The sequence below is a fragment of the Hesperophylax consimilis genome, chromosome 18 (genome assembly GCF_061612785.1).
Source record: "Hesperophylax consimilis isolate HC1 chromosome 18, BYU_Hcon_1.0, whole genome shotgun sequence".
NCBI lineage: Eukaryota > Metazoa > Arthropoda > Insecta > Trichoptera > Limnephilidae > Hesperophylax > Hesperophylax consimilis.
This window is the reverse complement of record NC_142853.1, coordinates 3,605,176-3,619,951: the sequence shown is the minus strand read 5'-3', so window position 1 is coordinate 3,619,951 and position 14,776 is coordinate 3,605,176. Positions and strand designations below refer to the sequence as shown.

The 14,776-nt window shown below is 32.9% G+C and overlaps 1 protein-coding gene across 1 annotated transcript; it reads left to right on the top strand.

The window, feature by feature from the left end:
- Positions 1–3,181: 3,181 nt before the first annotated feature.
- On the top strand, positions 3,182–13,284 carry LOC149415256 (uncharacterized). The gene is made up of 5 exons (XM_089642661.1): positions 3,182–3,265; positions 4,886–4,965; positions 7,547–7,741; positions 11,906–12,044; positions 12,775–13,284. The coding sequence occupies exons 2-5, from the start codon at positions 4,891–4,893 to the stop codon at positions 13,281–13,283; spliced, it is 918 nt and encodes a 305-aa protein (XP_089498787.1). The 5' UTR covers positions 3,182–3,265; positions 4,886–4,890; the 3' UTR covers position 13,284.
- Positions 13,285–14,776: the final 1,492 nt, after the last annotated feature.

Below are 14,776 nucleotides of genomic sequence, written 5' to 3'. Positions count from 1 at the left end.
GTATGTATCTACCCACACTCCAAACGCATAACTTTCATTTTTTATTTATTTTTTATTTATCTATATAAAGTTTTTTATAAGTGGTTTTTCGATGCCTGTCTCACTAGGGTAAACCTGTGTCGAGACAGACATAGAGTACATCGATATATATACATATAGTTAAGTGAATATCAATGAGGGTAAATACAAAATATAAAAATAATACAAAATAATTTCAATACAATCAAAAGAACGATTGGGTTAATCCTGTTAAGATTGTGTTCATTATTAGTATGTGGGAAAATATAAATAGATCATTTTAATTACGTTTGAATTTGGTCGTGTGTAAATAGTACTTGTTATCTATGTGCAATTTGGTTTACATATGCTTGCAATAGTGGGACGCCCTGTGATTGCAATCCATTTCTTTATTTCGTGTTTAAATTTTGTCATTGTTTCTAATTGTCTGATCGTAGTTGGTAGTGTATTGTATAGTTTGCAAGCTATGTTTTTAAAATGTCTTTGGCCGAATGAGGTTTTAGCAAAAGGAGTTTGAAGAAGTTCTTTGTTTTTGGCTCGGGTATTGTGAATAGTTTGTGTTGGTTTGTATAGTGATTTATTGTTCTGGTGTAAGTTGACCAAGATGGATCTTGCATACAGCTGTTTTATGTCCATAACATTGATAGTATTGAAGATCGTATCAGTGCTGGTAGAAAGAGGAACCTTAAGGATTATTTTAATGATTAATTTTTGTGCTTTTATAATGGGGTCAAGGGCAGTAGAAGAAGCATTACCCCAAGCTAGAATTCCGTATTCTATGTGTGATTGGCATAGTGAGTAATAGACTGATTTTAAAAGTTTAAGGTCAATAAAATTGCGTGTTTGTTTGAAAAAGTATATAGATTTGCGGATTTTATTCGTGGTGTTATGAATATGTTGTTTCCAATTAAGATTTGTGTCAAAAGTTATACCTAAATATTTAATATTGTTTACTTGTTCTAAGCATGGGCAGTCACAATTCCGGTTAAGAGATGAATTTTTGCATCTGTGTATTTTCAAAGTTAGACTTAGGTTTGACTTTGGGATATTTATGAGACTGAATAGTGTGTATTTTGTTTTAGGTATATTAAGAGTTAGTGAATTAGAGTCGAGCCAATGTTTTACCTTTTGAATTCCTTCTTCCGCTTTGGCGTATACGGTAGGCCAGTCTTTTGATTGAAATAGAAGGACTGTGTCATCGGCGAAACTGACAATAGTGGCATCGATATCTAGGTTACACAACTCATTTATATATATTAGGAAGAGCGTTGGACCTATAACACTGCCTTGTGGGACACCATAACTAATTGGCAAAAATTGACTTTTTGTTGTTCCGAGTTTAACGCATTGGGATCTGCCAGATAAGAAGCTGGAGAGAAGGTCTAGTTCTTTATTCCTAATACCCACATTGAACATTTTGCGTTCCAATTTGATATGTGAGATTGTATCAAACGCTTTACAGAGGTCGAGAAATACCGATAGACATTTCGAGCCCTTATCTAGTTGGCCAGAAATATGGTCAGTTACTGTGGCTATGGCATTGGCTCCGCCGTTTTGATAGTCCGTGCAGTTTGGCTGTAGTTCGGCAAAAGGCAGCGCGCTTCCACGACATTTCTTCCATTATTTCATTATGTTTGGTTCTGACACAGTTGGCATAGGTAATTAATTTTTTTGATGTTTAAAGGCTATAACGTTTCACCGTTATCTGTTTACTTAAATCATATGCAAGTGATGTCGGAATAAAGTCCATTATAATTAAATACTTTAATCTGTGTAAGATTATCCCAGACAAATGACGTAGATAATATATTATTTACATATTTACACTGGATAATAAAAATTGTACTGATAGAAAGTTTTTTACGAGTATAATAAATTATCACCAATGTTGTTTCACAGTGGTAGAAAACTAAAACCAAAAAATTGTATTATTTTATCAGAGAATATTTTTTGTCATGTTTTGGAAAGGTAATTAATTATTCCCAGCTCACGAATAACCTGACATTCTTCCTACTCTCACCATACAAAGCTTATAAGCTTGTGCACTGATGGAGGAATAGCTAGCAGAAGAGTGAAAACCCAACGGTATGGACGTTTCAGAAACAAACCAGTCAAAACTTGGTATGATTTGAGATTTTCACGGCCAAAAGTATTATAGTGATTTGTTTTTGAGGTATTGTGCCATGTTGCAACAAAAACAAATCACTATAACAGTCAAAATCTATTTTTTGAAATTGTATCACTTAATCAAAAACATCGCTTTTTTTGTGATACTAAAAAGTGATTGAACAAAATTAAAAATTTTGATTAATATATCCCGGAATTTTTTCTATCTTAGATATTAATTCCTAGTTTGATATTTGAACACCATAGATGGTACTTTATAATTAAAGTTCGCTTAATTCGTTTCTAGGATACATCAGTGCTGAACCAAGTTACCTTGACTTCCTTCAACTCTCCTCCACCATACGAAGAAAAAAAAAGACGAGACACCATTATTTTTTAAATATTTTAATTTTTTTTATGTGAATACCGTACAAGAGTCCCAACTTCTTCCAACCGTCTGCAGACAGTGAAACTATGGTTTCTCCAATTTGTGTTGTGTTGTTAGGCTAAAGGTAGTGGGGATCGGATGGAGATGGGGAAGAAGAAGTTGGGTGAGTACCTGGCTATTTAGATGTGGTCACCAAACACAACTAAAGCAATTTCAAGCAACGTTTCAACTCTGAATGGTGGTCTTACACCAGAGCGGTACTGAGAGTATATTCCACTCTGTAACGTGCCGCAAGAATACTATATATAATTATAAATGAACAAATTGTGAAATAACACAAATTAATCAAATAAAATTTACTTGCGCATGCCTTGGTTCAACCTGTGACCTTCGGCTTGCTGTCGAGAGCCTTACCCCACGACCACGGCGGTAGTCTTCGTCAATTGCACAATAAGAAAAAAGAGTGTAATTCTGACAAAACCGAGAATACTGAAATGATAATTAGTTTTTAATAGACGATTTTTATATTTCGTCAATTAAACCGTAAATAACTTGCATTATCAGCATTTATGTAGTCCAGATAATAGCTTCATTTGGATAGGGTTATCTGATTAAAATTTGGTTTAAACCCTCAAGATATGCATTTATATTTCTTTCGTACAACATGAAAAGTTATTCATTGTCAAAAATTGTCTAAGTCAGTGATATGTGTTTGACTTTTTCTTGTTAAAAGTGAGTTTATCACAGTTAGAAGTAAGTTTAAATTTATATTTTTACCCCACGTCATGTTACGTTTAAGCCCGTCGTCTCACTGCCTCGGTAACGGTATGGAACCGACAAAAACCGAAAACTGCGTAGAAAATAATTTCAATGCGGTTTTGCAGCCCATCCATTGTGGGACTTATTCTTAGGTCCAAGGAATCAATTGATATCACCGGAGTCAAAGTTTGGTATATTTTCAGAAATCGTTAGATTGGTAGATTTTTTCCGAAAACGGTGGATCTACCGAAATTTCGGTAGGTATGGCATCGCAGGTCGATATCGGCTACCTAATGAAGCCGCCTACTTACGATCGGCTAGGTTCGGGAACTTGTCAGAACCATTCGGATTCTGGTGTGCGCGCGCATCGCTTGCTCACACTAGCGCACACTCGTCGCAATTTGCAATTGCGTAACTTAACTGACACGTTACAGTATCCATTGACCATGCGAAATCTATATCGACGGGTACAACTCGTTCTTTGTCCTACACTATCATACGAAGCCAATAAACACACTTTTTGCAAGTGTGGTCTAACCCAAAAATTGCCAAATAGACTGAGAAACCGTTCTTTTGACTTTTTAACCCATCAATGTAATATATCATTGAAGAAGAACATAATACTAATAAATCTAAACAATACATGTAACAGAACAAGACACAGAACAATAAAAATGTTACGGTCTCAACTGGTATTCGACAATTTCTAGGTTTTATACAAATTCTTCAGAACTGGGAACTTGCGACCTTGAGGTGATTTTCTCACGAAAACGGCGCTATATAAATAATCCAATCATCATTATTATTATAACTATTCTAAAAGATAGCAGCGAAAAATATGGGAAAATTTAGTTGAGAATAATATTGTGTATTTTGAATTTGAAATAAGAGATCTACAAAAATGACATAAAATAATTATGTCTCAATGGCCGCGTGGTTAAAGGCGTTGTTCTAGTAAAACAGCGATCCAGAGTTCGATTCCCAGTTGAGACCGTCACCATTTTATTTTTCTGTCTTGTTTTGTTTCACGTTTCCCTAAGATTTATTAGTATTATCTTATTCTTCAATTATATATTAAAAACCTTTTTTTATGATAATGTGATATTATTGTGATAATATATTATGGTTTTTTAATGGGTTGGGATTTTATTTCGTCATCATTCATGGTGGCCTAAACAGGGCTTAGACCACCTTAATACCAGTGGGTTAATATAGGGCTCAGACCACCTTAATACCAGTGGCCTCGTATCGGGCTAATATCACCTTAATGCCAGTGGGTTAATATGGGGCTCAGACCACCTTAATACCAGTGGCCTCGTATCGGGCTAATATCACCTTAATGCCAGTGGGTTAAAATGGGGCTTAGACCACCTTAATACCAGTGGCCTCGTATCGGGCTAATATCACCTTAATGCCAGTGGGTTAATATGGGGCTTTGACCACCTTAATTCCAGTGGCCTCATCCAGTAGAACGATTTTTGGCATACTATGCTAAGTTTGCAAAATCATTTTTAGCAATCGCTTGCCATAATGTGCCAAATTTGGTCATTTGAATGGTATAATAAAATAATATGGTGAATATAATGATACCAATGTAATGTTTAATTTTTTTAGAAAACATGTGCCGAGTGGCTTCTTGCTGCTGCGGATGCAGTTTGCGGACTGGATCACTTATCATCGGAATCCTAGATTTGGTTAGAATATATAATAAATAACTTTTATCCCATAAGCTTACTTTAAGTAGCCATCAGATTGGCAAAAATGATATCTGTAAATTATTTTTTTTTAATTAGTTGGTTTTGCTAAACTTAGGCATAATCAATAACTCTGTCATAACGTGTTATCAGACTGTTTTTATTAATTAAATGCATAATTAACGGACCAAATCAAATTATTTTACATCACGATAAAATAATTTTGCTATATTTGTGCATTTTTTATGTGATTCCGTTGTTTTATGTACAATAATACAATAAAAATTTTATACGAATCTTACAAAACTGAACAATCAGTAAATTAATTTGTTTACATACTTAACTCTTAATATTATAATACATAAAACTCTTGAGTATTTTAAAAATTTTATAAAACGTTTTTCAACCATAAAATTAGCAGTAAGCACCAGATTTTATTTTCTATGCGATGAATTTGTAGCTTCCCGAAGGTTCCCTCTAGAAACATGTGTGATTTTAGTAATACGTTCATCAGAAATAATTAAATTAAAACCCCACAAAAAGATCAATTTTCTACGCTTGCTAGAGCAATTACGATCGTAGGTCTGTCCTGACATAAGTAAAAATCAGTGATTTACTTGAGGAATAAATTTTAAACTTACCCAAGAGTCCTTACAAAAGGCACTTAGTGAAAATTAAAAATGGAGAGTAAGCAATAAATATGGCATTCCGAGAACCACACTTATCTATTTTTAACTAAAGAAAATGCAAATAATAGGCATATAAAATTTTACTCGGTTAATCAAAAGAATATATTATTTTACCTGAATATATATTGTTTTATTAAATTTCAAACCGCTAAACCACACATGTAGTTTATCAGCAGTTCAATTGACTAATTGTTGTTTCTCCAAAATATCGATGTACGTGTAGGACGTGTAGGTGTATTTCATTTTCGTTTTTTTATAGAACTAAATGTTGTTTCACTTAGCTATGCATTTTATTAATAGGTTTATCAGTAACGCCCACATCCAAGTCAAATACAAGATTCGTTGACACGAGTAGATATTATCTACAGCCATGTCAAATACTAGAAACGCATCGATGAATGTCAGAAATAGTATTTTGTTAGGTATTTTATATATATTTTATAGGTACATATAAAATGTCAGAAATGGTGTTTTGTTAGCGTGATTCATATTAAATGTTAGAAATGGTGTTTTGTTAGCATGATACATATTAAATGTTAGAAATGGTGTGTTGTTAGCATGATACATATTAAATGTTAGAAATGGTGTTTTGTTAGCATGATACATATTAAATGTTAGAAATGGTGTTTTGTTAGCATGATACATATTAAATGTTAGAAATGGTGTGTTGTTAGCATGATACATATTAAATGTTAGAAATGGTGTTTTGTTAGCATGATACATATTAAATGTTAGAAATGGTGTTTTGTTAGCATGATACATATTAAATGTTAGAAATGGTGTGTTGTTAGCATGATACATATTAAATGTTAGAAATGGTGTTTTGTTAGCATGATACATATTAAATGTTAGAAATGGTGTGTTGTTAGCATGATACATATTAAATGTTAGAAATGGTGTTTTGTTAGCATGATACATATTAAATGTTAGAAATGGTGTTTTGTTAGCATGATACATATTAAATGTTAGAAATGGTGTGTTGTTAGCATGATACATATTAAATGTTAGAAATGGTGTTTTGTTAGCATGATACATATTAAATGTTAGAAATGGTGTGTTGTTAGCATGATACATATTAAATGTTAGAAATGGTGTTTTGTTAGCATGATACATATTAAATGTTAGAAATGGTGTTTTGTTAGTATGATACATATAAAATCTCAGAAATGGTGTTTTGTTAGCATGATACATATAAAATATCAGAAATTGTGTTTTGTTAGCATGATACATATTAAATAATAATAAATATTTAACCGTAATAAATTCGTAACTAAGTGAGATTTTATTATTGATATTAAACAATAATTTCAAAATAGCACAATTTCTTGTATATTTACAAAGGAATATATAATTTTTAAATAATTAAATTTAAGAATAACTTATAATGGCTTAAAGTGTCAGAAATAGGGGTTTTACCATATAAATATATACATTTTTTTAATATAATAAAATGCTGCCTCAGAGTCAACTAGCATTCAGGTACCATTTTTAGACCAATTCAGCCAAGGAATCGCCGTACCCCTCTGCATGCGTGTTTTTTTTAATTTATACCACAATGTAATTTATTGAAAAAAAAGGGTTATACCCATGACTCTAATATATAATCATTGAAGAAGAAGATATTATTAAAAATCTAAACGTAACATGAAACAGAACAAGATACAGAAAAAAGGTAATTTTGATCATTCAAAATTCGATCGACAAAAATGACGTCAAATAATCAGGTCTTAATGACCGTTGTCCGGTAAGACAAAGATTCTGCGTTCGATTCGCGTTCTGCGACCGTTACCTGTTTACTTTCTGTGTCTTGAACTGTTGAAACTTATTAATATTATTGTTTAGATTTATTAATATTATCTTCTTCTTCAATGGCGTTATTTTTTACTTTTCAGCTAAGTACTGGAACCGTGTTCGTACTCTCGTCTGTCCTGGCATATTCTTATGCGAATTATAATTACAATGACAACTATAATTACTATGACAACTATAATTACTATGACAACTTGATCGATGTATTGATTACTCTGGCCGTGATGACCGGCGTTCTGCTAATAGCAGATATTTTACTGTTGATCGGAGTTGTGATGGTATTCAATTTTATATATTTATATCAATATTTTTTAATGTTTTGGATCATGTGACTAAAGGGAAGTCGAGGAATTGGTGACATCAAATGAAGTTCATCAAAGAACTTTTTCAATGTATCGACTATTGTGAATGTTTACTACAAGTTAGACTCATCCACGTGCCACATAGTGTCTAGGGACATAGCACGGTCGATCTAAAAAACCCTCTTCGTTACTGTATTCACTAAATTCGTCTTCTATGGTCAGTTATCGATATTTGCAAGCACGGCCAACAACCGATAAGAAATGTTCCGACAGCCCACATGCAAATTTTAGCGCGACCACCAATGCGTCAGATAAGCTTAGAATAAATATCAATTTACATATATTTTAGAATAATGGCATTAGTTATGCCAAAATTACTTATTAATGAACGGATGTAAACGAAGCTCTTAGAGTTGAAAGAAGTCATATACGCGAACAATTGAATTCGCTCGGGCTTGTCAATACACTTCTTCAAACATTTTGTTAGCAATTCCTGAGCATCATTCGCTCTACAGGAAGATTTTAAATAAAACGCGTAATTAAGAATGACGACAGTTTGTTCCAGTTACTTATACTTTCTTACAAAATTAATCATTATTTTATCAATTTATTATTATCAAAAAGTTTGCAAAACGTCACCATCTAGTAAAAGCTCTGTGGCACATATAAATTAGCAAACGTATTAACACAAAAATACACTTTTAGGAGCCTCATTTGAAACTCCCGAACTGTCAAATTGATGAATTAACGATATAAAAAAGATATTCACTTTTGACGATGATAAATTATGGATATCCTGAGCCCGGTTGCGCTGTTGATAGCCAAGCCGATATTGACACGAAATAAGTGAGAAATCGTTTTAAGATGACAAAACTGAACGGTATTGTCTAGGCATCAACATTCTTAAACGTCAAACAGCTATTTAAATTTATAAAAAAATTAAATGGAGTTCTACGAATTAAACACAAAAACAATAAATAAATAGTCAAACAGCTAGGTAAAAATACGATTAAATTAAAAATATCGAATTTAAGTATTAACTTTAATATGCATTGGCAGTCCGCGCATACTTTTTAACACTAATCAGTTATTAAGGTTTTAAGCCACAACTTATTTACTTAAGTCCTCATTGACCAATTAACTCAGTTGTGAAAAAAGACCTCATTATTTATATTTATTTATTTATAAAGCGGAGACGGTTTACATACAGGGTGTATCGGCATGTACCCGACAAACTTTAACCAGCTATTCCTTAGCATATTTGGAGTAAAAAATCTTATGTGCACTTTGCTGTCCGGTAACGTTTTTTTTTAATAAAAAATTTACTATTCATATTTTCACCACATGTTTTATCCTTTGTCAAAGTTTGAAAACCCATCTGGCAAATATTTTATTCGAATTCCGTTGAATAATGCACGTGTGTACCTATATTGGCGCACTTCTACAATCACGACGAAATGGCACGGCACCATTCGTCGCATTTTTAACTATTATTATTTAGTGTGTGCGAAAGAGCGAAGACGCTTTTTGACATACTTGCTTATAACAGCTGTTGAACACGAAACGCAATGCCAATGACAGTGATGTAGTGTGGAAATTTTAATTTTTTTTGTTTTTAATTGAAAAAAAAATGCTACCGGACAGCAAAGTGCCCGTAACATTTTTTACTCCAAATGTGCTAAGGAATAGCTGGTTAAAGTTTGTCGGGTTAGTGCCGATACACCCTGTATAGTTCCCGTGAGCACTTAGGCCATAGGCCCAAATTACTAATTTAAATTTTTTTATGACGTTTGATTTCGGAATGTGAAATTATTCTAGTGTTGCCAGTATATATCAATTACTTTACAATATCAGATCGATAGGCGGAACTACCGACGATTTTGTAGCGATTTGGTCGAACTATTGATATTGATATTAACCGATATCGGTAATGCAAATTGTTATAAACTGGCAAATTAATTAAAGCCAGACGGCTACATAAAAGTAAGAAACTAATAAATTGACAATGTCAAATTTAAATAATAACTTTAACATACATTGACAGTCCGTATGTACTTTTTGATATGAAAAAGAGAGTTAATTAGTGAGGCGTTTAGTTATGACTAATAACTTTTTTCTTTCAAACGGAATAAATTTATCGCGTTTCGATCATCCACGGATCTTGTGTACCATTTCTTTTAACTTAACGGCTTAGTTAATTCACCTCCATTCATTAATTAGTCAGTTATTTTTCATAACGAACGACATTATTCAAAAAGTCGTGTATCTTTTGCAAACAGCGGCTTTTGCCTACCGACGGTCGGAATCATATGTTTACCGTGCTCGCGAAATTGACCATAGTCGCTGGATTTTGTCAATATCGTATTATGGGGCACTATTCTCTTACCTGTTATAGCGCTGTCCATTTAATGTGTACTGTGTGTAAAGGGTTGTGATAATGTAAAGAATGTAGTCGAATAATTACGTTAATATTTATTGAAAGTACGGTACACTATTAGTTACAACACGAATTTTATCAGAAGGGTTTTTATGAAGAGCTAAGAACTGTCAACTGCCAAGGCGGGCGTGAGCATAAATCAACTATCTCATAAATGAACCTACACCTAGATCGTCATCTTCGTGCTTTTAGTACTGAACATATTTCGTCCGACGGATTTTTTTGGAACTAAGAGAAAAAGAAAGAGAAGGGAATATGTTGTCACGACGTCACAAACCATCGACCAAAGATAGAGGAAAGTAAAAAAAAAAACGGTACTACCATAGACAATATAAATACGGTCCCAATTTATTAGCCTAAAATATTATTTAAAAATGAAAAAATCGTAATTGCATGAATTATTTTATTACTCAAACACAGATAACACATAAAAGAGACATACAAGCTTGTGTAAACACAAAACACATTTTAAATGACATTAAAATGTTAACACACCAAAACAGAATATTAGAATATTATTTCATTTAGAGAAAAATAAAACAGTTGTATATAGAAGCGTATGAAGGTATACGCTTCTACGTCCATTTTGGCAGCAATGAGCCCGCTGCTGGGTTCAGGGAAGAAATCTGAAATAAATAAACATCACATTACTCAAACAAAACATAGAATATTATATCTGTAATTCAGTTGCTGGCTTTGAAGAAATAATAATTCTATTGAATGAATATCTTTATCATAATAACGACTCAAATCAACGTCTATTCTTTCATTCTATCTCTCTAATAATAAATAAAGTTAATGATAAGTTACATTAGAAACATTAAACAAACAGAGGGAGATTCACACCTGCATTTTGGTTAACATCCCGGGTCCCTTGTGCACCAGGTAAATCCCGATATATTCCGATATCTGGAAGATTAAGGGTCGGCAAAGCATCTTTTTTCAGCGAGCCACAAGTCGTTTTTAATTTTTTTGCAAAATGCGAACTACAAACATGTGCATAATTTGCCAAAATCGGGTAATAAATTTAATCTATTCTGCCAATTCTCCACGCCCATTCCCGAAACAGACTCTCGTTATTGTCGTGTGGCACTGAAACAACATCCTCACAGCTTTCGACACTACAGCGAAATTATCGAGGCATTTTAACAAATCTACTTTCACTTTTCACAAATATTTACGTCGGCGAAGAACCATGAACATAACCATAAACATGTGGTGTTTTGACTTTTGTTACCACAGATATCCCATTTTATACAACTCAGTTCTTCTATGGCGTTCAAAGTGTTCCTATTGGATATTGGCATTTTAAATATTGCTATGACGTCACCAAACCGCCACCATTCTAGGACCAAAATTTAGGTCGGAGTCGACCCCCCCTGGGCGTGAGAAACAGGAATGCTTGCCGTCGGCTAGAAGTGCCGAGAGCGCCGTTTTCGGGTGGCGATCCATAAAAATATGTTTCCATTATTAAAAATATAAAAATTATCATTTAAAGTTATTTGCCAGTTCTTACCTCTACGTCTACAGTATTGACATAGGGCTTTATAGATGTGTATAAAATTATCGGTATTTACGCCTATCGATCCGATATTGTAAAGTTATCGATTTCACTGTGCTAAACCCCCTGGTGTCAGTAAAAAGAAACTTTATTTATAGGTCTTAATTTTTTTTTTGATAACATTGCCTAATTTTGTTTGCAGGATAAGCCGTATCTTATTGCCCCATGGTTGGTGTACTCCTACATCAATTTATTCACGATTTCTATAGCATACATCTTGCTTGGACTCGTACTAGATAGTGGATTTAGTTGGGTCATATCTAATGCAGTCTTTTCCCTTGGTAATACATAATGTTTATTATTTTATTTTTTTAATTTCTTTTACTGTAGGTTTTTACTATTTAATGACAATGGACGATGCTTCGAGGAACATTAATCCCTTCGGTACGGGTGCATAGTCAGGAAACATTAGAACTCAGAGTCTCCTTTGGAGTTAATTTAAACAAAATAGTGAAAATAATAAATAAAGTATTAAAGTCAAATTACTTCTTTTACACCAAAAATCCTCTATTGAATATTTCCCCAATAAACCATTTTCCTCCTTCTAACGACCATATCATTTCCTAATTAACTCACCCCACTCCCACCCCCACTAATCCTTCATCAATTCTTCTTCCGATTTGTGTTTTGCAGATTTTGTATCTAAGAATGTGGTGTAAGGAAAGTAATTATACATTAAGTCAATAAAATAAAGTAATCGACTAAGTAAATTATTGACGATTGATTGGTGTTGGAATGGCAGGTTTTAATTTTTACCTAATTTTCCAATGTTTTAAATTTTTTGTTCTTCCTAGCTGATCAATCTGATCGATCGATGGGGATAATCAATATTTAAAAAAAAAAATTCCATGTATTTCAATTTCCGCCTGAATTTCTGAATATTATTGAAAACAACAGATTTAAAATCTAACATTTTTATTTTTACCATATTGATAATTACGTAAATATGTAGCTAGGTATTGCAATAATTGATGGAAATATCACAGAATTTATTTGTTGTTTTATTTACAGCTTTCAAGGTGTACTTCATAATGGTGGTTCAGAGTCATTACTCTGCACTGAGAAGAGTAACCTATTACGGTAACGAAGTACTGCAGGTGACGACTTATCCTGTTGCTCTCCCCCAACCCTACCAGAACGGACAACAACAGGTTTATCCAAATGTGAATGCACAACAAATGGGTTACACAGAATATCAACAACCATATTCAAATGTACAGCAACAGATGTACCAAAATGGACAACAGACATTTCAAAATAGTCAAGCACCTTATCCAAGTAACATACAACACCAGTATCCAATGGAAAATCAACAGAACTTTCAAAGTGGACAGCAATCATTTCCAAATGAACAGCAACGGTTACCAAGAGTACAACCGCAACGCTTTCAAACTGAGCAACAACGCTATCGAAGCGGACCGCAACATTACGTAACATATCCCAATAGTGGTAATCAGTTTAATCTAGATTCTGATAATGAATTCCCTTCAATCAATGCCCCAAATGTAAGAAGGTTTTGAACATCACAGTAAAATTTTGTAAATAAACGTTATTCTCCAATACATGTCACATGTTTTTATTCAATAGAATTGTTATATTGATGGAATGAATGGTAAATACGTAATAAAATAACGCACTATGTTAAGATAATTAATATTTATTATCCGAAGTTCTCGATCTAGTCAAAGTTTGTAAGTTTTAGCTTTATGTGGATAAACCTAGTAGATCTGGGATGGTGCAGATGTTTATTTGTTTGATATATTTTTGTGGTATTTATTTAAGGAACAGACCAATTATAAATGTTCACAGATACATTTATTTCGTAATATTTAACCAAGTACTTCATGAATGTAAACTAAAATATAAAAAAGCAGAACTAAGTACCAAATATTAAAATTTAAAAAATGGAAGTACCTACAGCAAATTTAATAAACCTACATAACTTATATAACAATATATGTGTTTATAACTATACCGGATAGAGTGGGTAACAGATTTTGTGGTTTGGGCGGGTACGGGGAGGTGAAGGAAAATGAAAATTAAAGGTACAATTAATTTAATCATCATGAATTTGTATTATTCGCATCTAGAATGGGATACAACGAACGAATCTCACAAGGATACTGGAAGGATGTAAGGATAGTAACTAGCAGTGAACATGTCAGCATGCATATCTATAGTTTGTTATTGTACCAGTTACAGGTCCTATATTTCACTTTGATTGGAGTTGGTGTTGGATCTGTCAATGTAGAAAAGGGTTTTCTGTCTGCTATATCGGAAAGGTGCGTAGAAATTTATTTTGTTTACCAACTAGGGGCAGTCAACTTTTGAGTTAATAATGTTGTATGGGAGTATCTGATCAGCAACAAGCTTCCTGTTCAGTAATTTGGGGATTCGAAAATGTTTTCGATTTCATTGTAAGAATTGTATACGTTAAATGATTTATTATTAAGGAATTTGAAAACTGGCTCCTAAACAAAACTAAATTACAAACCAGTGAACAGAATTCGGTAATTATTCGGGATTGCTGGCCACGCTTAATGCGATGTTTTTTTTTTAATTAAACCTTTTGAATTCCCTTAAATGAAAGCAACCATATGCGTTAGGGAAATTTTTAATTTTAGTATTCTAATTTTTAACCTATCGAAACCTATCCAAACCTAACCTAACAAATCCTAACTTAACTTATTCTAATTTAACATATCCTAACTTAACCTAACCCATCCTCACCTAACCTAACCCAAACTAACTTATACTATCCTAACCTAACCTAACCTAACTTAACCTTTCCTAACCTATAAACTAACTTTTTTTTAAATATTTATAAAACATGCCTAAATACCTTTATTTTATTAAAAAAAAAACTTTTGTTAAACGGATTGGATAGCGTATGACGTCACATTAGTACATTGAACAATTACTAATGTGACGTCACTATTATTATAATGCTTGTCAGTCTCTTTCTTGTCAAGATCTTTTAATTATTTGGGCAATTCTTCCGAAATAATACAAC